Source organism: Lethenteron reissneri, chromosome 9, assembly GCF_015708825.2.
Source record: "Lethenteron reissneri isolate LAM-NWPU_2019-01 chromosome 9, ASM1570882v1, whole genome shotgun sequence".
Lineage (NCBI taxonomy): Eukaryota > Metazoa > Chordata > Hyperoartia > Petromyzontiformes > Petromyzontidae > Lethenteron > Lethenteron reissneri.
Window position 1 is genome coordinate 11158030 of NC_083787.1, and position 23503 is coordinate 11181532.

Consider the following 23503-nt stretch of genomic DNA (forward strand, 5'->3'; position numbering starts at 1 on the left):
AGTATCTATGAAAAAAAGCTACATAGCTCAGTGGGCCTTACCTGGTAACATACAAAATATGATTGTCTTATATGTGTCTTGTCGTATGGATTGTATTTTGTAGCGTGTCTATCTTTATAGTATGATTGTTTAACACGTAGGCTTTCACAACCAATATCAATACACCGGTGTGCTGTACTAGTGACCAATGGGCATGTTCTGTTTACGTGACAAACTTAGCTAATTGGCTATGTCGGGTGGTGGCAGGTTTAACGACATTTACGCGATCTAACCTAAAAATCCTGTATTAAGTATGATTGTTAGTTATTAGCCCGAGTATAAACTTTTCCGTAAATTATAAATCGCGCTATGATGCATTCGATGCGTTGTAAGTGGGAAATAATACATTTTAGTTCATTATTAATGGCCACGTACCCAGCAAAAACATATAGCGGCCTAATGTTTCATTCAAGCAATGACACATGTCCAAGTGCTGCGTCACGTGTCACACTGGTGCTGGTAAAGTACAAACTCGTGTACATCAGGATCATGAGCCATGGTCTATCCACTGCTGAATATCGATGTCCACATCACCATGAGCCAAGGTCTATCCACCATTGGATAAACATCCACTGCATTATATTTATGAGCCACTAGCGGGAAGTACTCGGCGTTGCCCGGGCGAAAAAGACACGCACATCGACTTGCACACACACAGACATCGACCCACTCACACAAACACATCGACTTGCACACACACATGAACCTATACACATCGACTCACACACATACATCTACTCACACACACATCCACTTATACACACGCAGTTCGACTTACAGCGACTTACACACATGGACTTACACACACATACATGGACTTACACATCGACTCACACATACACACATCGACTTACACACACACATCGACTTACACACACACTCACACATACATCGACCCGCACACACACATCGACTTGCACACACAACGATAACATGAACCCCAATAAATACCCCAGCCCGCCTGTACAACATATACACGATATACATGGATGTGAGGGGACAATGGAAATGTGAGGAAAGAGCAAGGACAAAATCAACAGAACCCCTGCAACAACCAGAACCCCGACCACCCGAAGCGGTGTGTGGGCGCGCGTAGGGTGGTCACAAAATCCGCCATGAACCAGTCCTTGTGTCCGGCCCATCGTATGTGGCTGCACCTGCACCTCCCCCTCCCAAGGCCCCCAGCTGGCACCGTGAGCATCCCGGTGAGCCCGGTGTCACTCCGGGATCAGCCATTCGGCCAGCCGGGTCGACATTGTCCTAAGGCCGGGGGACCGGGGCCGAAGGTGGCCTGGGGTCCGCTAGTTGCGAGGTACCTGGAAACGGCAACACAGGACACCGCTGAGGGACACCCTACAGTGCCCTGAGCCCTAGAAGCACGTGCACCTGTCGCTCGGCGGCAGTCACGACAGGGCGTCCGCGTTCAAATGCTGGGCCCCCTTCCGCTATGACACCATGAAGGAATACTCCTGTAGGATCTCCAGCCAGCGTGAGAGTTGGCCCGCAGGCTGGTCCACACGCAGCACGTACTGCAGCGCCGCGTGGTCAGAGCACACCAAAAAGCACCTGCCATACAGGTAGGGCCTATACTGCTAGATGAAAACAACAATTGGGAGGAGCTCTCGGTGCGTAACCCAGTAGCGTTGTGCGGGTGGTGACAGCACCCTGCTGCCATAAGCTACAACGCACTTCACCCCGTCTACCACCTGGGACAGGACTCCGCCAATGCCAGTGTTGCTCGCGTCCGTGTCCAGGACAAATGGCACGGAGAAGTCGGGGTAGCGGAGGGGGGGTGCGTTAACCAGGGCAACGTGGAGCGCGATGAATGCGGATGAAACGACGATAGTACGACGCAAATCCAATAAAACTGCGGACCTCCCCCACCGAGGTGGGGGTAGGCCAGCTCCGGACACACGACGTCTTGTCGGGATCCGTTGCAATGCTGGAATTGCCCCAGGTAGCGTACAGACTTCTGGAGCAGGTGGCACTTTTGCGGCTTAAACTTTAGGTTCGCCGCCCGCATTTTCAGGAAGACGGCGTGTAGCCGGACGAGATGTTCCTCAAACGTCCGACTAAAAATGATCACGTCATCGAGGTATATTAAGCAAGAGTCCCACTGGAGACCCGCTCCATCAGCCGCTAGAACGTGGCCGGAGTGGAGTGGAGCCCCATCGGAAGCTTGTTAATATGGAAGAGGCCTTGAGGTGTACAGAAAGCAGTTTTTGCCTTAGAAGCTTCACCGAGCGGTACTTGCCAAAACCCAGACAGGAGGTCCAAGGTGGAAAAACATTGTGCGCCCGCCAAAGCACATAGGGGAATCGTCCATCCGCAGGAGGGGATAAGCGTCTGCCACGGATATCTTATTCAGCTTGCGAAAATCTATGCAAAAACACAAGCTGCCATCCTGTTTTTTAACGAGCACGATGGGGCTCCCCACGTGCTGGTGGACGGCGAGATGACATCCACGGTGAGCATCTCATCGTCCGCGAGCCGCACGTGCTCCTTCTCCGCCGGGCTGAGGCGGTACGGGTTCTGCCGGATAAGCGCGGCCTCGCCGTGTCGATGCGGTGGAGGGCGCCTCGTTGACGCCAGGGACTGGGAATGCGAAACTGGGTGGGTAGGAGGGGAAGTAGGCGGGACCAGAAGCGAGAGGCCGAGTGAGTTAGAGATGCGCGGGGAGGAAAAAAAAGAGCGACGCAGCCGCTACGACTGCAGCTAAAACCAATGAGGGCACCCAAAGCAAATTAGCAGCACTGCTCCCCTTGCTCCCTTTCCCCCCTGCCCCACCATTTCCCCTCCCACCCCCCCCCCCCTTTTTGACTTATATAGCCTCCTGGCATCTCTCCCACTTTAGTATAAATTTTCTTGCTGTGGTGTTCACACCTGATGATGATTGCTTGTGTTGCAATCGAAACGTCGTGATTTAATGTTTTTTTTTTCTTTACCTACGTGACTTTACCGAAAGAGGCAAAAGTATGGATCCTTGCAGTCACAAAAACTTCAAATCTAGAAAGTAAACCGAAAGTTAAAAATTGACTTTTGGCCAAAACCGAAAGTATGGTGAAAGTGGCCATTTGCCAACTTTCGGCGCCAAAACCGAAACCCGGTCGGCCTTTAGTGCATACTGACTCCGGTGGTACCTGCTATGACTACAGCAGTGCATACCGACTTTGGTGGTAACTGCTTTCACTACAGCAGCGCATAACGCCTGTGGTGGTACCTGCTTGTAACTACAGCAGTGCATACCGACTGTGGTGGTGCCTGCTTTCACTACAGCAGTGCGTACCGACTGTGGTGTTACCTGCTATCACTACAGCAGGGCATACTGACTGTGGTGGTACCTGTTTTCACTACAGCAGTGCATAACGACTGTGGTGGTACCTGCTATGACTACAGCAGTGCATACCAATTGTGGTGGTACCTGCTATGATTACAGCAGTTCATACTGTGGTAGTGCCTGCTATGACTACAGCAGTACATATTGACTGTGGTGGTACCTTCTATCACTACAATAGTACATGCTGACTCTATATCAGTATATATCGACTCTATAGCACAAACTACTAACCTGACAGAGTGCCGTGGTGAAGCCTAGTCCCGTAAAGAGCCCCTGGCCTTGCCTAGATTGCCCAGCCGGCCGAGGTGGCACCTTGGCAGGCTGGGAGCTGGGCGGCTACTCATCCCCCCACCATCCCCTCGCCCACGCTACAATAATACTAAGCCCTATAATATTAGTATCTACCGACCCGAAAATAGTAAGTGCACACATTGGGGTGGGGGGAGGAGAAGAGGACATGATACTTTGATGAATTTACCTCAGCGTCGTGTGTATTTGTTTTGCATTTTGAACGTAAATTAGAAATCTCTGCCCCTCTACCGATGACGCGTGTGCGTTGCTCGGGGCAACCCTCGGGCAGCTTTAGTGCTGTACGAGGAAATAATTAAATAATAATTAATTGCACTAAATTGTTAATTTAACTACTTTAAAGTTGATGGATGGGAAACAGAATAGTGCTGGCTCACCATGGGGCTTACGGCATGGAACCTGGCCACTTTTTTATACATTCACCCCACGGTTTGTGAGCCAAATCCTTCGCAAGTGTGTATCTACAGACAGACAGAGAAACGGACAGACAGACGGACAGACAGACAAAAAATGACGTTCATAGGTAAGATTACAGTTTTATATTTTTCCCCCCATTAAGGCCAGTGTCCTTGTAGAATGTCTTCCTTCATGGTATGCACACCACTGCCAACGCAGCAGCATCGACAGATAGCTTGATAACTCTTTAAAAAAAACAACATTAAATTTAAATGATGTTTAACAATGCGCCTGTAAAAAATACATTTACTGTATTGTACTGGTCAAAATGTTGCAAACAAAAGCGTGACGTCAACAAACTTACAGATTTGTGTCAACCCCTATCGGCAACATGACGTCACAGCACACGGTGTTAAAGATGCTCATAAATAGAATCAGAATCAATAACACTGTATGGCCTTTAAAGGAAAACTATGCAAGAGGAGATGTTTCAGGCAATTGCCCTTCTTCATAGTGTAGTGGTGTTAACTACTCGCTGTTCACAAACTGTGAGAGAGCGGATCGTAAACAAGGGTTTCCCGCTCAATCAAACGGTCAGGGTCAAATGGGGTGAGGTAGGATCCAAACGCCAGATTTGGAAGGACCAATCAGAGGGTCCCACAAGGTGGCCGGGGATTGGACAACCCGGCCACGAACAGGTATAAAAGCCAGAGCGCTGAGAGCTCTGGAGGAGTTCTGCTACACGAAGATCCAAGTCGGCTGAAGACGTCTAGGACCCTGGACCAAGCCCTCCAGCCCTTATCAGGGCTAGGGCTCAGAGTAACCAGTGGTTGGGGAGAGATCCCCTAGGTCCAGCCTGAGGACGCTGGGAGAGCAGGGAGATTAGATAGCCTGCAAGGTCCGGAGGCTGTACCTTCTGAGGGTAACGGGTGAGGGGACCATATACCCCTTAGTGTGATAGGGACTGTGTATTAAGATAATAAACAGTGTGTGCCATAAAGAAGTTTAGAAGTCCGTCCTTACAACACTACAATAGCACAAAGAGAGAGAACATAATAGTTGGAGACAGCACTTATTTATACCATAGTGCCTGATGCGAATTTAACTTTACACATTATATTAAAAGCTAGTTTTTTTACTTAAAGCTTTCGTGACTGCAGGAATTAATATTCTTTGGGTCTTTCGGTAAAGTCTTTAGGTTTATGACCCTTGGGCTACACCCATTTCAAATCTTTAAAACAGCCTGCATCAGCAGCTTTTCCCCCTCTTTTTTCACCTGATGACAATTGCTTGTGTTGCGATCGAAACATCGTTATATTTGTATTCTTTTTATTCACTTTATTTTTATTATTTTATTGTTATATCTACGTGACTTTACCGAAAGACCCAAATAATACTTGTTTTTTATTCGGTTATAAACAGTAAACTACATCTGTGAAAAGAATATCTTCATAGCTCATCGGATTCCTGCAATGTAAAGACGCTCGTCAATAGAATCAGAATCAATAACACTTTATGGCCTTCAAGAGGCGACGTTTCAGGCAATGGCCCTTCTTCATCGCACTAAGAGAGGATCATAAGAGTTGGAGACAGTAATTATTTATACCCTGGTGCCTGATGCAAATTCAACTTTACACATATTAAAAGCTTGCTTTTCCATTCGGTTATAAACAATTACCCACATCTGTGAAAAAAAAGATTTTCACAGCTCATCGGATTTCTGCAATTTAAATACATTTTACTATCCTGAGAAGCTCTCCTGACGTCACCGCATCCCCCCCGCCACCGTTACATGACGTCACGTCACACTTCCATCCTCGCGCGTGACCGCATGTCACCTCCGCGGCCGCGGTGGTTTACGTGACGTCACGTAACCAACACGTCCGAGGCGGCTACATGACGTCATCTCGCGGGTCTGACGTCACTTTGCCATGGCGTCTGTGAGTCGGCTGGGTGGGCTTCTGCTCCGCGCTTCGTTCAGGTCGGTGACGGCGAATTCGGCGATTTGGCGGCTGCGGGGCCGAGACGTTTCGGAAAACGCTCCGTCAGAGTTGTAATTATCGCCGTCGTTTATGAAAGGGAAATGTATAAACACGAAAAAAAGTTATTTACACGCAAATCAAAGTTCGCAAAGGGTTTGAGCCAAGTGGGTGAACTGAAGCCGGGTCTCGTTACCTCCCTACACCGCACTGTACGCGTGCACTGTACCGCGCTGATTCCACTGCTGGATTAATTAACGAACTTCTTCCCACACCGTGCGGGTCGTGGTGGGGCTGTGGTTGTCTTCACCATATTTCGCCACGCCGGGCAGTACGCACGCTGTTGTTGTTGAACTTCTTTCGCACCGTACGTAGCCCCAAAGCTGCCAACCCATACGGCTTACCCTGTATTCTTGTGCAGGGAAATTGAGTTTTTTAGGTTCAATGCGGGCAACACAAATTAAGTGTCTATTTGTTTGTGTTTCTCCCTTGTGATGGGACTTTGTAGGATGAACGTTGAGCTATATATGGGCCACGGGGTGTCCAGTAAGGTCTGAATTGGTCTGTAGTAAGGTAGGGCACTGACAAGGGGTTGACAGGAATGGTAGCCAACTGTGCGAATCGGAGGTGCGGGGGAAGGAGTTTGGCTGCTCTGCCCACCCACGTAGCCAGGCAGCAGCCTGCAACAACCATGGTGGTGGTGGTTGCACATATAGATTGCAGAGTTAACTCTCTTAGCGACGTCATAACGCGCTTGTGCCAGGCTAGGTGCACCTTGAAGTCACGTGCGGTGGTGAAGGCGCCCGGCAGGAGGTTACGGGATAATCCCAGGTGCTGTGGGTTTCGCGCACCAGGGATGACTTGACGGGTGCTTCGCCAGCGGTCAGCCTAACTCTGTAACAACGTGGGGACCTCCTTTGCCGGCACCAAAATATGAGAATAGTTTTTTCCCCTTTTTTTCTGGCAACAAAACAGGTGTTAAGATGTTAAAACACCAAACTGAAACTTTTTACAAGGAATCATGTCTGCATTAACCACAATACTTGTCAGAATGCAAACAACAAACGTACTCTGATAATATATGCATTGTCCTTGAAACTGATTGGTTCACACCAGAGACAGCTTTCTTTTGAGCCTCGTCTCAAACGGTGTTAGATCAGAGGACGACCAAAAGACCCCCCGTGTAACCTTTAACACACTGTTGGGGCAAGTGCTGTTGGCGAGTAGCACCTATGAATGCCGGCACGGCACACGAGGGGGTGGGTGGCCAGCACCACGCCCGGTCGCCTTTGTCTCTCCAGTGGCGATGTTTACACACTGCACCGGGAACTCATTTTAGGCTGAGTCGACCCTAAGGCAGGCCCAGGACCGGTTCAGATAATCGTCAGTGGTGTTGGTCGTGAGCGGAAATGGAATTTGGATCGCCGGATTGTTTGCGCAGCACGCTAGCTGCGACACTTTACCTCTTTAACGACCACTAAATCACACAAAGCCCTCGCCTTCATCATTATCGGCCATGATCCATCCACTGCTGGATGACGACCCCCCCCCAAAGATCGCTCAACTCATCTCACAGTCTCGCCACGCGACAGTCCATCTCGTCATCACGAGCCGATTTCATTGCTCCATCTCCCCGTGAGGTGGAAGTCTGGTCATGGTGCATTGCCCCTCTTTTGGCTGCCACTCCATTGTGAGGCTTGACCCTCCAACCGGTGTTCGTCTCTTCCAGCGACGTTTACTGCCCAAGGGCACGTTTCTTCACAGTCTCAAGGGCTCCACTGGCAAGCCCCCCCCCCCCCTCCAGATGAGCTTCGCAGCTCTGCTACAAGGACAACCACAGCCCAAGACCGCCGGCAGTGGTGGCAGTTACACAAAATTGCAGTTACGTAGAGTCACACAGAGAGCAATACGCATGTATGTTGAACTTCTTTCGCACTGTACGTAGTCAACCTTTTAGAATTATGTAGAGTGCCATGGAGGTGTACAGAGTTACATTGCCAAGAGCACTCCGACTCCCACCCATCCACCCACCTCTTTGTTGTATTACTTTGATCCCGAGCCATCTTCAATAGCTGTTTTAGGTACATGCTAATGCTGCAATAAAAATAATGCAATTCATAGCGCTCACAATATTTCACGGACACGAGCAACGTTTTACCCATGGCACCCGCCCCACGGGAAAGGGAAGAAAGAGTCATAAGGATCCTGTATAGTGAATGGAAACAAAAACAAGGGAATGGGTGGGGGAAGACAGAAGAAAATGGGAGCGAGTGGAAACGGATCGTAGAAGTGAGAGCACGGGGTCAGGAGAGATGAGGATGGGGAGGTGGAGGAGGTTGCATCAGTGGTCTCAACACACAGCCCTAACCCTCACATCCAACGTACGATCTGCAAATACGAAGGAAACATCACGACGACACACTTTGCTGCTCCTGACGCGGTTGTCTGGCCTGACCACCTGAATGTGAAGTTGCAGTTGTTGCTCCGCATCTACATGCGGCGCAACAAGGACGCCGTAGTGGCGAGATTTTATCTCCCTCTCCTGATATACAGGAGGTCGTGGGTTCTATCCCGACCCTGACGCCTGTATATTTGGAGTTTGCACGTTCTCCCCGTGGCCACGTGGATTTTTCTCCAGGTCCTCCAGGTTTTCCCTCACCATTTATAAACATGCGCTTAGAGTATTTGGATGCTATACATTTCCACATGATAAGCCACTTCGTTGAGCTATCATTTGTGGCAAGGTCGCTTCTGACAAAGAGTTGTATAGGTCAGTGGGCCTTCTCTGATAAAAAAAAATAGTACATCAGCCATACGAAAGAAGAAGAGACCCCTAACATCTAAACCACACACGGTAGTCTAGAACCATCACAGGTCAACAAGTTGGTGGATGGGTCCTGGGGTTTAAACAGCTTTCCTGCAGGCGATTGGACATTTGGCTGTGAAACCCAAGAAATCCACACACCCGTTGACCTTCACCCAGCATTACCACAACCTCAGCCAAAGTCACCACCAGAGAGAGAGGCGGGTGGGGGGTGGTGTAGTTGTTTGCGAGTTGCATACGTGCACTGCACAGCTATGTATATATAATCTCACTTGGGAATTTTTCTTTTACACATTCCATCAGATAAGTTTGCCACGCGGCCATATTGGAGCCCATAATTTCAAGTGCCATTGGTTCAAACACGAGCATACTCTGGACCGGATTCGACACGCTGTCTCGTCGGCAGGAGTTGAGTCTCACGAGAAGGCGTGACCTGGACGGGAGAGTGAGTAGCAACTTTTAATGCAATCAGCGCCGCCACTTTTAAAGCACTTGGCACAAATGAACCACAATACCTTACTGATCTTGTCAAGGAGCATATAAATCAACACGCGAACTCCGGTTCATCCTCACAGCAGCGGATTTTGGCTGGCCATCGAACAGACAGTCACCGCAGCATCGCGCGCTTTCAGATACGCTTCTGTGGCCATCTGGAAACGCTCTTCCGATATTAGGAAGCCACTGGAGTTGTGCACTTTCATTATTTTGATTACAAACTCATTGCTGGAGAACTTATTTTTGTATTTAGTTTGTTGTCCTTTACCCCGCACCTCTGATTGGCACATTTGGCTACATACGGTTCGAAAGAAGTTCAACATACAGACACACTACTGCTACTCCAACCCAAAATAGGATTGCCGGCTGGCTACGGCCTGCCTGGTTACTCTCTCGAGCCTATTTGGTGGATAGTGACAGCGTTACAATTGTTTTAAAACCCTCATCATCATCACAATGCTGTCGACGTTGGCATGATCTTCATTGCAGTGAACATGTACAGACGGCCCCTTTTTTGTCAATAAACTACTGGATGAGGGCCTCCCAAAGCCATACGGGTCATCAAGGTTATTTGGCCATACTTTCACCGTACTGGTCAGTGCAGGTTGGTGAAGTCGGGAGCATAGACATTTGGGGTATAGTCCAGCACAGCACACCATCATAATTCTACTTATTGATTGAAAAGTGCTGGTTTTCATCGCACTCGCCATACTATTGATTTAGTAGAAGGTGTTTATCCGTCGTTTCGCTTTTAACTTAAGAGCCAAAAGTAGCACAAGGATGAGCTCCTGGTTCGCATATAGCGGTGGAAAGACGACGGCGCCAAGGACTCCTCCAGAGTCATTCCTGTTTAAGGGATGAGCTTGGCGATCCAGACTCGCGTCACTTTTAGAGTTCAGTTCAGCACCACGAGGAAAAACAACAGCAGGTCAATCATTCACCCGGTGCACCGTTACCACTGACCAGTGATGATTGGCAAAGTGGTACAGAGTTCACAGCATAAACGCCAGCCATACCGCTCGGCGGCGTCGGCGGCATTGTCCCTCCGGAGGATTCAACGTGTAGTTTTCGCTGCCACTCATGATCCGAGTGTGGTATTTCTTGCTGAGCATATCTTCTCTCGGGCTTTCGCCACGCACTACTGCGGCCGTCTTCAGAAGTTGTTTGGAGTTCGCACTCTGGAGCTCGGTGCGACGTCGCGTCGTCTTGACCACGTGTTCGTCCGCTTGGTCGTCGCCGCCGTGCAGGACAGTGCCATGGAGGGACATTCCTCGTGCCGGCCTCCGCAGCTCCGCCGTGGCCATGCGTCCCGTGGCGAGTGAGGCCGAGTTTGAGGCGGCGAAGCAGCGGCTGGGAAAGTTGACGTCGGACCCAGGAAATGAGGCAAAGCTCCAGATCTACGCACTCTTCAAGCAGGTGGTACACGCACCCCCACCAACTACCACCACCAACTACCGCCCCCCTCCATACCACCGCCACCATCACCACAACCCCAATCACCATTACTACTACAACCTCAATCACAACCATCGCTACTACAACCTCAATCACCACCATCACCACCACCACAACCCAATCACCACTACCACCACAACCCCAATCACCACCACCCCCCCCACCATTACCTCCCCAACCCCAATCACCACCACCACTTCCACCAAAGACAAAGATCCTCCATATAACCTTAACATGCTGTTGGAGCAAGTGCTGTTAGCAAAAAGCACTTGAAGGGCAGCATGGCACACGAGGAGGTGAGTAGCCAGCACCACGCCCGACCGCCTTTGGCTCCCCAGTGGCGATGGTTTTACACACCACACCAGGTACTCATTTGAGGCTGAGTCGACCTAGGGGAGGCCCAGAACCGGTCCGGATAATCATCACTGGTGTTAGCCGTGAGCGAGAATCGAAGTCGGGTCGCTGGGTTCGTAACGCAGCGTAGCGCTAACCGCTACACAACCCCAATCACCACGACCACACACCGAGGTATACAGCAGCCGGCCAGAGGGAAAACACCCCTGTGCAGAAAGTAAGAGGTGTACAGAGTAGACGGTCTCTAGAGACGCGGGGAGGAGGAGAGGTCGACTGTGACATGAAGAGCGATATAGAAAGAGAGAGAGATGGACATGAGTACAGGTGCAGCAGTCCCGGGGGGCAAAATCCCCCCTACCAAAGGCTCAACCCCACCCCCTCTCATAAATTTTTTTTTTTACAAAAGCACCGTACTTACGTGCACGTGTGTGTGTATCCTGCTGTACCTGGTGCGGTGTGTAAACGTCGTCACTGGGGAGACAAAGGCGGTTGGGCGAGGTGCTGGCCACCCACCTGCTCGTGTGCCGTGCCGGCCATCATAGGTGCTCGCTAACAGCACTTGCCCCAACAGTCTGTTGAGGCTGTACGGGGATCTTTGTTTCCTGCTGCAAAGTGGCGTTGTGACGGAAGTGGTCAGTCGTGTTTCCGCCGGCCTCCCCGTAAGCTGCTATCTGCAGCGCCGCTTGCTGACAGAAATCGTTATCCGGACGTTTTCCCCCTGCTGGGCCCAGATGGAATTTCCATGGCGTTGGAGGCAGTCTGAGCCAGCCGCCAAATGTTATTTTTGGGTGGGGGGAGGTGTAGAAGCGGCGTCGGTGGCGATTTCTATTTTGAGCCGTCGGTTTGGCGCTGTGGTTGAGCGTTGGCGGTGGGTCTTGATGTGCCCTGCTGTGTCCGTTCAGTCCACGCAGGGGTCTTGCAACACCCCCAAGCCCGGAATGCTGGACTTTGTCAACAAAATGAAGTGGGAGGCGTGGAAGAACCTGGGACCTCTGAGCAAGGTAACTGCCGCGTGTCGGTTCCGGGAGGCTACGGGGCGGTGACGCGGCCCAGGAGGTTCGCCGGTTCAAATGCCGGCAGGCCACCCTGGTCATTACCGCCGTTTTGTTAACCGTAAAGATACGCCCTTGTCTGCTTCGAGGTCGACGTTAAAGATCCCCTGTGTAATTTGCTCGCCGTATCTACAAGCACAAGGTGACTTCAAAAATGCCAATTACCGGTAAGATGGAAGCCGTTAGACAGATGTTCGGGATCCATCAGAGTCGGAGCCAATTTCGCAAGACTTAAAAAAAACATTATTATTCCCAAGAGCTTACCACGTGTGATCCAGCGTGCATTCGTGGTGGACCCGACTTGTGAAGAGTGCACGATGAAAGATGTTCAGACTTGAAACTAACGACACTTAAATCATGGGCGGGGTGATGGCCGGCACCGAGTGGCCGTGGGCGGGGGAGGGAGGTGATGATGGGGTGGGGCCTGCGCCGCGAATTACCCATTTGGAATATACACAGCAATCGCCACGCCCCGACTGAAAACACTTTTAAGGACCCACCTGAAAGAGTTATGAGTCAGTGAGGCTTCCTGTGCGAAAACAAACATAATAACTCTTTAGCCCAAATTTGCCAATTCGAAAAATACCCGAATCATTGCCCCCTACTGGCAGACGAATGCCCACTTGCAGTGCAGGTGCCGCACAGAGATAGCTTCCACTGAGGGTGCCCTATCAAAATCTTCGAGATGATGCAAGTTCTGAATTGCCCCGGCGTAAAGGAGGGCAGCTATTTCAAACATAAAATCATTATCCCAACATTTAGAGCGCATGTGCTCGTGTTATCTTTCCATTCTAAGGCCATCTTCACCAGATTGACCTTGTAATTGAGTTCTTATATGGTAAACAAACTCTCAGATTTTGACAGCTTTGTAGTGGACATGTTCGCGGCATGGCAATCAAATGGATATATTTTCATGTTATTCTCAGAGCTGGATTGAGCCAATTTTAAGTGTAAATGGAATTTAACGCGACGTATTTTTTTGCGCATGGATAACTGGTAAACGGGCTGAGACCATCAGCTCGCTACATTTGAGGAGACCCAGCTACGTCGTGAAGGGCTGAATTCTTCACTCTAACCCAAGATCTCAGCCGTTGCCTGCTCACCATCTCGGACCTGGCCATGAGCCCCGTTAGCCCACCCGAACCACCTCTCACTTTAACTTTCCTGGTGGGGGGTACAGCGAGTCGCACATGGCAACCTCAGTGCCAGGTCAAGGTCCAGAGATCGTCACGGCCAATGCTACCGCATCTCTCCAGTTGTTGCAATACGGATTGAGGTGTCTCAACCCGATTTGGTCTCCAACTATTGAACCCATGAGCCACCCAACCACCGTTCTATGTATGTTGAGATCCTGGGTTAGAGGGCGCCACGGTGGTGAGATTTTAACTACCTCGCCTGGTATACAGGAGGTCGTGGGTTTGATCCAGAACCCTGACGCCTGTATATTTGGAGTTTGCGTGGCTGCAATAAATTTACACACGCTAATCCACTTCGTTGAGCTATTATTCATGGCTAGGTCACTTCTATATAAAAATAGTTTAGTTCTAGTTTACGGATTGAGGTCTCAACCCGGTTTGATCTCCAGCGACTGACCGCAGGAGCCGTCTCTCTAATCACGATTGCTCGTGATGACACCACCACCCCCTCACCCCGACCGTTGAACCCCGGCAGGAAGAGGCTCGGCTGAAGTACGTGCAGCTCATCGACTCGCTGGTGGCGGCCGAGGCTCCTGCTGCTCCGTCGACGGAGGCCGGAGCCACAGCTTACCAGACCCTGCAGCTGAAGCGTGAGAACAACATGACGGTGATCACGCTGAACCGGCCTGACAAGAAGAATGCCATCAACATCACGGTAACGCCCGCAACCCAGCTCTAAACTAAACAATGTTTTTATTTTACCAGATAAGGCCCACTGAGCTATATAGCTTTTTTTCAGAAGTGACCTGACCACAAATTACAGCTTAACTTAGTGGCCTATCATGTGTAAATTTACAGCAGCCAAATACTATATACGCACGTTGATTCTAAATGTGGAGGGGAAAGAGCCAGGATTAAAATCTACACCACCACGGGGAGAGAGAACACGCAAACTCCAAATATACAGCAGGTGTCAGGTTTGGGATCGAACCCACGACCTCCTGTATACCAGGCAAGGGAGTTAACATATCGCCTCCACAGCGCTTTGCTGCCACCGCTATCTCCCGGCTGACTCGCCGTTAAAAGAATGGCCCAGTAGCTCACTGGGAACGCCTGCCGCCATCTGACTTGAGACGTGCATACCATCGTCACGGAGGATGTGCGGTTTGCAAGTGCCGACGCGTGAGAAGTGCGATATGTTGCGATGGTCCTTGAGTACCCGTGTCGCCTCCCAGATGTACGAAGAGATCATGAAGGCGTTGGAGGAGGCTGGGAAAGACGAGTCCGCGTTTGCCGTTATCACAGGTGAGATTCTCCAAACGCCATCGCATCTACATATAGATATGCTTGTTCCAATGTTGTACATCAGCATTAGTTTGCAGCCCTTTTTGTCAATCCACTGCTGGATGAAGGCCTCCACACAGCAATGAGGTCACGAGGTTTGTTTGACCGTACTTCACGCTGGTCAATGTTGCTTAGTGAAGTGGTGGGGAGGGGTCGGATAGCCGTGGCTGGGAGTTGTTCTGGTTAGCAGACTCATAGCACCGTGAATGAAACACTGTAGCCGTGTGTGCACCTGCACCAGTGTGTATGTGTGAGCACCGGCGAGAGTGGGAGCGAGCACGTACGCGCACGTGTGTGTGTTCACCTACACGCATGCACCGCTTGCCCCAGGCGCCGGCGATTACTTCTGCAGCGGCAACGACCTCAGCAACTTCACCAACATCCCGCCCAGCGGCATCAAGCAGATGGCGCTCGACGCCGCCGAGCTGCTGCGGTGAGCCGGGGGACGTGGGTGAGGGGGTGGCAGTGGTGGTCAAAGGTGGTGCTGTTGTTGGGTGCTGATGGTTATTGATAAATGCCAGTGGTGATGGGCAATGGTGGTCAGTGGCGATGGTGGTGATGAGTGGCGGTGGTCGTGATTGGTGGTGGTGGTGGGTGACGAGTCGTGACGATGATGATCAGTGCTGTTGATGAACTGCAGTGGTGGCAGTGAGGATAGACGCTGGTGATTGGCGATGATGATGGGTGATGGATGATGATGACGGGGGGGGGGCGCGCGACGGACGACGGTGATGGGTGTCGGTTGGTTGGCGTTGGTAACGATGGCTGTTCACCTCTGCGCGAGCAGTAGGTTTGTGTCGTCCTTCATCGAATTCCCCAAGCCACTGGTGGCGGTGGTGAACGGCCCGGCGGTCGGCGTGTCGGTGACGCTGCTCGGCCTCTACGACGCCGTCTACGCCAGCAGCAGGGTCGGCCACCCACCCACATGCATGTCTACATCACAAGGAATCCCCCGGGGATATCCCCCTCTAACAGACTGTTGGGGCAAGCGCTGTTGTAGCAGGCATTATTGAAGGTCGGCTCGGCACACACATGTGGGCGTGATTGGCCAAAGCCACGGCCGCCCTGCCCGCCTTTGACTCCCCGTTGCTGATGTTTTTACATACAGCACCGGGTACTCTTTAAGTCTATGGGTAGACCTAGGGGGTGGCCCAGGACCAGTTCAGATATTTGCCACTGATATTGCTCGTGAGCAGGAACTGAACTCGGGTCGCCAGGTTTGCAATGCTTCGCTCTAACCGCTGCTCCACCGCTCTCCTATACAAATGCAAAGACAAAGATCCCCCGTGTAGCCTTAACAGACTGTTGAGGCAGGTGCACGGCTCACGAGGGGGTGGGTAGCCAGTACCACGCCCGGCCGCCTGTCTCCCCAGTGGCGATGTTTACACACAGCACCAGGTACTCATTTGAGGCCTAGTCGACCTAGCGGAGGCCCAGGACCAATTCAGATAATCTTCACTAGTGTTGGCCGTGAGCAGGAATCAAACTTGGGTCGCTGGGTTCGTGGTGCAGTGCGCTAACCGCTACACTACCACTCCCCACAGAAAGACGTGCTCACACACACACACATACACATTGTTTTTTGTGTCAGTACTGTTTTGATCTGCAAGTCTCTTTTTTTTCTGTCCCGTCTATATTTTCCGTATTATTTGGCCTACCTCGAATGTATTCTTGATTCTTTTGACCATAAGCCTCATGGGAACGTTTGCGTACGAATTGCATGCACGATGAATGGAGGTGCCACCGGTGGTGAGATATTATCTCCATCGCCTGGTATACAGGAGGAAGTGGGTTCGACCCACACGATAAGCCACCACTTAGTTACGCTATCATTTGTGATACCCAGGTGGCTTCTGAAAAACGAGCTACATAGCTCAGTGGGCCTTACCTGGTAAAATAAAAATTGTTTAATAGCTATTTAGTATCTTGATGCGTGCTCACGGTGCTCGCTCTGTCTCCCTTGAAGGCGACGTTCCACACCCCGTTCAGCCAGCTGGGGCAGAGCCCCGAAGGCTGCTCCTCCTACATCTTCCCCAAGCTCATGGGCGCCGCCAAGGTGAGCTCTGCCATGCCGTGCCCTGGCATCCTGGCGCTCGCTGCCCGTTCCAATGCCACTCGGCCTCCTCCCGCCAGAGGTTTGGCACACCACCAGGATCGCCAATATCACGCGAGCGCGCAAGCCGCTAGCCAGCTCCTCCTACCCATCAGCACCACCTGGACCACCCACATACATCCCTAGTATAGGTCAAATGGTAATTGCATGTGAGGTTATCAAGAAGCATATACAGCTCAGCATCAAATTGTGATTTGGACAAAAGGGGTAACCAAACGATGCGTCAATCGATGGGATTCCAGGTATTTTGGGGCATTAGCAGAGAAACATGCCCAATGTGTTTCCACTGTTCTGTGGGTCTCTGGGTGAGTTTACTGGTCTTTGTGTGAGTCTCCTTGAGCCGATAGAATTCCAGGTGTTTCGGACAGTCACAGACTGACAACGCATATAAACAACACACACCCACACGTAAAATTTACGTGCATGCTACATGCGCACATTCTCCTGCTCGTCTTCCTCTGTCCATCCGTCTCGCGCGCACCCTGTCCTCACGATCTCCCAGGCCACCGAGATGCTTCTCTTCAACAAGAGGCTGACGTCCCAGCAGGCGTGCGACCTGGGCCTTGTCACCGAAGTCTACCCCGAAAACAGCTTCCAGCGGGAGGTGTGGGCTCGCTTGGAAACGTTTGCCAAGCTACCCAAGAAGGTGCATGGTTCCATCGTTGTTCCGTCGTTTCTATTGTTTTGTGCAAATTGCTCAGTTGGGCATGGTGGGGGGGGGGCACAGTGGTTAGTGCTCATGCCTCGCAGCAAGAAGCGCGCCTGGGTTCGAACCCCGACTCCGGGTGCCTTTTCTGTATGTTCCGCATGGGTTTCTTCCGGGTTCTCGGATTTCCTGTAATGGCAAAAAAAAAACACGCCGTATTTTTTACTGTAACAGGAATTGGCCCAAAAGCATCCCAGTGCTGAACAATAATGACCTGATAATTACTCGCGTTGGATTGCACACTGCAAACATTGCTGCCCACTGCTGCAAAAACTTCGCAGGACCCTCTTGAAAGAGAGTCTGAAGACTCAGCGAGTCTTTCCTCGTGCTAGAAATAAAAGCAGGGACAGAAAATGTTGAAGGCTGGCAGTAAACACAGCAACATCTTAAATGGCACTCGAGTCTTTTTTGCACATCCCTGTTGTTTGTCATTTTACGGAGCTGACAGCTGCTTATTGATCTGCCCACAAAATATTCTGTCCATCTATTCGTCCTTCTGAGAACACTTAACTGTGTGGTGGTGGCTGTGCACATCGTGGCTGCCTGTAACCCAGCACTGTGAAGGCAGCGAGGGCTAGTGGATTGCTGCAGAGATGTTGCGAAACTCCCTTCCCTGTTGGTGTCGAGGTGGAGCCATACTTGGCTCGCCAGGAGATGACAGCACAGAAAATGTGCACGCCACCTGTTTCATCTATATGGGATAGAGTGTTGCCCTCTTGCACGTGTGGGTATTTTGCTGGTGCTCTGATATCTTCCCACGTGTATAACCATCCGGTAGTGAGATGCACAAAGGGCTGCACCACGTTGGCGAGGTGTTAACTACCTCGACTGGTATGCAGGAGGTTGTGGGTTCAATCCTGACCATAACGCCTGCTGTATATTTGGAGTTTGCATGTTCTCCCTGTGGTCACGTAGATTTTCTCCGGGTCCTCCGGTTTTTCCCTCCACATTTCGAATCGACATGCATGAAAGTATTTGACTGGTACAGTAAAAATAGTTAGTTTTTGTTGTTTGGATAAAAATTGTATTACTCCGTACGAGCGATGCTCCAACTGTGTGACGCGCGATGACAGCCATTTGCGCCGCTCCGCGTAACGAGGTCGCGTCGCAGGGCACATACGTACGTTGAACTTCATTCGCACCGTACGTAGCCAACCGTGCTATTCGGAGGTGCCGGGGGGGGAGTTAAGAGCAGGCAAACTAACGATGTGTCGTCACGTGTGCGCACGCAGTCCCTGGCGTTCTCCAAACAGCTGTCACGCGACGCGGAGCGGGAGGCGCTGCATGCGGCCAACTTGCGCGAGTGCCAGCGGCTCATCGAGCGCTGGCAGTCCGAAGACTGCATGGCCGCCATCGCAGGCTTCTTCCAGAGCAAGGCCAAGCTGTAGGCCGCCGCCAGGGGCAGGGGGTGGGGTGAGGTGGCCGCTGTGTGCGGTGCCGTGTGGCGCCACTTCTCATCATCGCGGTGGTGATGGTGGGGTGCGGTTTAGTGGTTAGGCGTCGTGGTCATGTCGTGTTGTACCGCCGGGAGATTGCGTGTGAGTGTACCGCTTTGGAATGTGCTCTGAGTTCCATCCGTGAGCGACGAATTGGTGCCGAATGGGACTGATTGTAGCAGCGTGCGTTTCTCAAGATTCCGTTTCGTAAACGCCCAATCAGCAGCTGCTGCTGCACTGTCAGGATTTGTTTAAAGAGTATTGGGCTGTGATGATGCACACATACATACATACATGCACGCATGCACGCAGACACACACACAGATAGGCACACGCGCACGCAGACACATGTACACGCACACATATAAGTACTCACCACACGTGCACACACAGAAAAATGCCTCCAATATAGCCTTAACAGATTGTTGGGGAAAGTGTTGTTAGCAAGCACCTGTGCAGACCAACCCGGCACACAAAGGGGTGGGTGGTCAGCAACACGCCAGGTCGGCCGTTTTTGTCTACCCATTGCTGATGTTTACTCACCATACCAGGTACTCATTTAAGGCTGAGTCGACCTTAGGGGACGTCCAGGACCAGGTTCAGATATTCATCACCGATGTTAGCCGTGAGCGGGAATCTAACTCGGGTCGCCAGTGTGTGCTAACCACTACACCGCTGCCCACATACGCACGCAGCACACACACATGCGCCTACACATACAAATCCACAAACACAAGATGCTGTTGGTGAGCAACGATTGCAATGCAATATACTTTTTTATTTATCTTACAAATGCAACTGCGTGTCTAGGCTCGACAGAACAGTGGGACATGGGCACGCTGTTAAGGCTGGAGCACCGCAACAACGGGGGGTGGGGTGGTCAGGACCATGCCCACACATAGCAGATATTAATTTTAGGCCGAGTCACACTAGGGGAGGCCCAGAATCGGTTCAGGTATCATTTCCCACTGATGCTAGCCGGTGCCGGGAATCTATACTCGGGCGATTGGGTGATTTTTAGTGGCCTGCGCTAAACACTGCATTAGCAGCACGTGCTGCTCGACCGGGAGGATCGTGTCATAGTGGTGGCGAGACCTCTACTTGTGTTGTTGTAGACATTGAAGAGGACCACCTGTGCTCGCGCCAGTGTTGAGTGAGAGATTGAGTCGGTGAGCATGTAGGGAGAGAGAGAGCGAGCGAGTCGGTGAGTCAGTCCGTGAGTGAGTCTGCGAATGAGCAGGTGAGCGAGTCAGTGAGTGAGTAGTGATGCTGAAAGCGAGCGAGCGAGCCAGTGAGAGAGTGCACATCCATCGCACCGCTCTGTTCGGTTTGAGATCGAATTCGTCCTGGGTCCACTAATGGGGCATTAATTTCAGGGCCATGGCGTCCGAATCATCGTCGGGGAGACGTCCCGAGTGCATTTCCACTTTTTTCCATCGCCGTGTGAAATCGATTTGCGTGACTTTTTGAATGAGAATTTGCAAATAAATACAATTCCCTTGGTCCGTTGTGTGTCCGTGAGTGTCTTTGTCACGACGAGGTGCACCTAGCCTGGCACAAACGCAGTTGGTGACATCACCACCACTTTGGGTGGTGAACGGCAGTTGTGACCGCAAGAGTTGTTCAACGGGAGCACAGTGGCCTTATCGGAGGACAAATGACAAACTCGACACGGTCATTAACACTTCAGAAACCTAGAAGTGGATGGACTTGCCCTCACATTTTAAAATAATTTTTGTCTTTTTTAATCTGATTTAGCAGGAGATACGTCCGTCCGCGTGTCTCGCGGAGAGAGAAACGGCCCTCAGAAGCGGATATCCCAGAGCTGCCTCTTGAGATGCCCTCTTTCAAGTGGCGCTCTGCCCCACGCACAGCAGAGAGCAGCACACGTCCGCTCTCACTCTGCGTAGTTAATGCTCGTCTGCGTGACAGTCGAACTGATTTATTTGTTTTAACTCTCGGAACTGAAATTTAGCCACAAATTGAGCGATTCACCGTTAGCCAAACGAGTCTATGAATCATTGCAGTTTGGGGTTCATGTTTCCAGAATCATCGAGAATCATCACGCGTTTTTGGCTGCTATAAGTTTCCACACGGTAAGCCACTTCGCTGAGCTATCATTAGTGGCCAAGTCGCTATGAAACATTCCTGCTGCGGAGGGAGCTAGTAGAAACGTTGGGTTGCTCGGTCAATGGCCAGGGTCAACGGCAGCGTGGTGTATTCCGCAAATATGCCCGACTGTGAGGGTGGGCACAAGCCGGCGTGAATAGGTTAAACGTTGAGTTTTATAAGGGCACCACGGGGTGACTAGCCCCTCCCCACCCTCCCCACCCAGCCCCTCCTCACCCTCCCCTCCCCACCCAGCCCCTCTCTGCACGACGGACACAATAATCTCCTGTGGGCTGGTGTAACCAGGAGGTTCCTACCAGTAAAAGAGCTACATAGGTGAGTGGGCCTTACCTGGTAACATACACAATATGATTGTCTTATATGTGTCTTCTCGTATGGATTGTATTTTGTATCGTGTTCATCTTTATAGTATGATTGTTGAACACGTAGGCTTTTGCGACCAATATAAATACACCGGTGTGCTGTACTAGTGACCATGTCACTAGTACGGCATGTTCTGTTTACGTGACAAACCTTACTAATTGGCTGTGTCGGGTGGTGGCGGGTTTAACGACATATTTACGCGGTCTAACCCAAAAACACTGTATTAAGTATGATTGTTAGTTCCATTAGCCCGAGTATAAACTTTTTCTTAAATGATAAATCACCCTTCGATGCATTCATTGCGTTTAAAGTGCGAAAGAATCAATTTTAGTTCATTATTAATGGTCACGTACCCAGAAAAAAACATATAGCGGCCTAATGTTTCATTCAAGCAATGACACGTGTCCACAGTACTGCGTCACGTGTCACACTGGTGCTGGTAAAGTGCAAACTCGTGTACATCAGGATCATGAGCCATGGTCTGTCTACTGCTGAATAAAGATATCCACATCACCGTGAGCCACGGTCTATCCACTGCAGAAAGAAGACCGCCTCACATCATCACTCACGGTCCCGCCATACTCCAATCTATCTCCTGCAATCTATCTCCTGCACACAAGTTGATCCATCTCACTCCATCTCCGCCGTGGTCGACCTCTACATCATTTACGCGATCTAACCCAAAAACACCTCTTATGGATGATATTGGTCGCGAAAGCCTACGTGCTCTACATCATTTTACACACTCCCAGCATAAACACACTTCCAGCACACACGCATACTCCCAGCGTAAACACACTCCAAGCACACACACACTCCCAACACACACTCTCAGCACGTACACACTGCCAGCACAGACCCCGGTGCCATGGGTTGATTGAGATAAATCGCAGATGCGCTCTACCTGTGCTCCCCACTATGCCAATTAGATGCGCTTTATTCTTCCAGTGCTCTGCTCGTTGTTGTGAGCGTCTCTTCTCCACCCTCCGCTGTTGCTGGAGGGCGGCTGCCTCCATCGGCCTTGTGGTGTCCTTCACGAGCCTCTTCCTCCTCCACAGAGGCCAATCTTGACACCTTTGATACCGGTCGTCGGCAAGTCCACTCAGCGCCGCATCCTCCCGTACCACATCAGCTCCATCTCTTCTCCAGCCCGTGCTGTGCCCGTTTACCCCCCTCGATCTGGCCAAAGAGAAGCTGCTTGGGCATGCGGTGGCTGGGCATGCGACGGCTCACGCAAACAGACGTTAGCACGATGAATCTGCGTGCATGTCATGAAGAGCCAGATTGCATAGCGCATGTACATGCACACAACAATTTTCAATCCACTGCTGGATGAAGGTCTCCTCTCCACGTGGTCTCGATCATGGAGATTATTTGACTTCCTCACCATGCTAGTCAAATACGATGTCAGCCCTGGCTGGGAATCCAACTCGGGTCGCCGGGATCATAGCGCGGTGCGCTAACCACTCGGCCGCCGCTCCCACCCCCCAGTGCGTTCTACGATTTCGGTGCGAATGCCGCCTCATCGCCTTTTCGTTCCCGACGCATTCTGGGTGATGCGCATCCACGCGTCCTCAATCCACCATCTCCACCCTCCTCATCTCCTCCCTCCCTCTCTCCATGCCTCCCTCTCAGACGCATTGCGAGAGAAGGGGAGGGGTGCGCATGGAGAGGAGGAGGGGAGGGGAGATGATGGGAGGGGGTAGGAGAGGAGGGGAGGAGAGAGGATGGGAGGATAGATGTTGGGGGCAAAGGAGGGGAGGGGGGAAGAGATAATGGGATGGGATAGGAGCACAGGGGAGGGTAGAGGAGGGGGGAAGAGAGGAGATGGGGAGGAGGAGGAGGAGGGGAGAGGACGCGAGTCGCAAGGGATGGATAATCCCCTGACATTGGTTACAATGTTGGGCGCGTTATACAGCGTGGCACTGGAAGGGAGAGAGGGCGGGTGGGGTGGGGAGGGGGGAGAGAGGGTGAGACGATGAGTGGGAGGGCGCCTCCCTGGCCGCTATAAGAAGCCGGCCTGGAGCGCTCCCCT

At 51.3% G+C, this 23503-nt stretch overlaps 1 protein-coding gene across 2 annotated transcripts; it reads left to right on the forward strand.

The window, feature by feature from the left end:
* The first annotated feature begins 6000 nt into the window (after positions 1-6000).
* Positions 6001-20478, forward strand: LOC133340235 (enoyl-CoA delta isomerase 2-like). Of its 2 annotated transcripts, XM_061548266.1 has the most exons (11): positions 6012-6062; positions 9188-9329; positions 10627-10795; positions 12091-12189; positions 13912-14091; positions 14612-14681; positions 15051-15153; positions 15508-15628; positions 16687-16776; positions 17336-17479; positions 18772-20478. In XM_061548266.1, the coding sequence occupies exons 3-11, from the start codon at positions 10682-10684 to the stop codon at positions 18925-18927; spliced, it is 1077 nt and encodes a 358-aa protein (XP_061404250.1). In that variant the 5' UTR covers positions 6012-6062; positions 9188-9329; positions 10627-10681; the 3' UTR covers positions 18928-20478. The 2 variants fall into 2 exon arrangements, with proteins under 2 accessions (XP_061404249.1, XP_061404250.1); XM_061548265.1 differs by lacking the exon at positions 9188-9329 and having other exon boundaries at positions 6001-6062.
* Positions 20479-23503: the final 3025 nt, after the last annotated feature.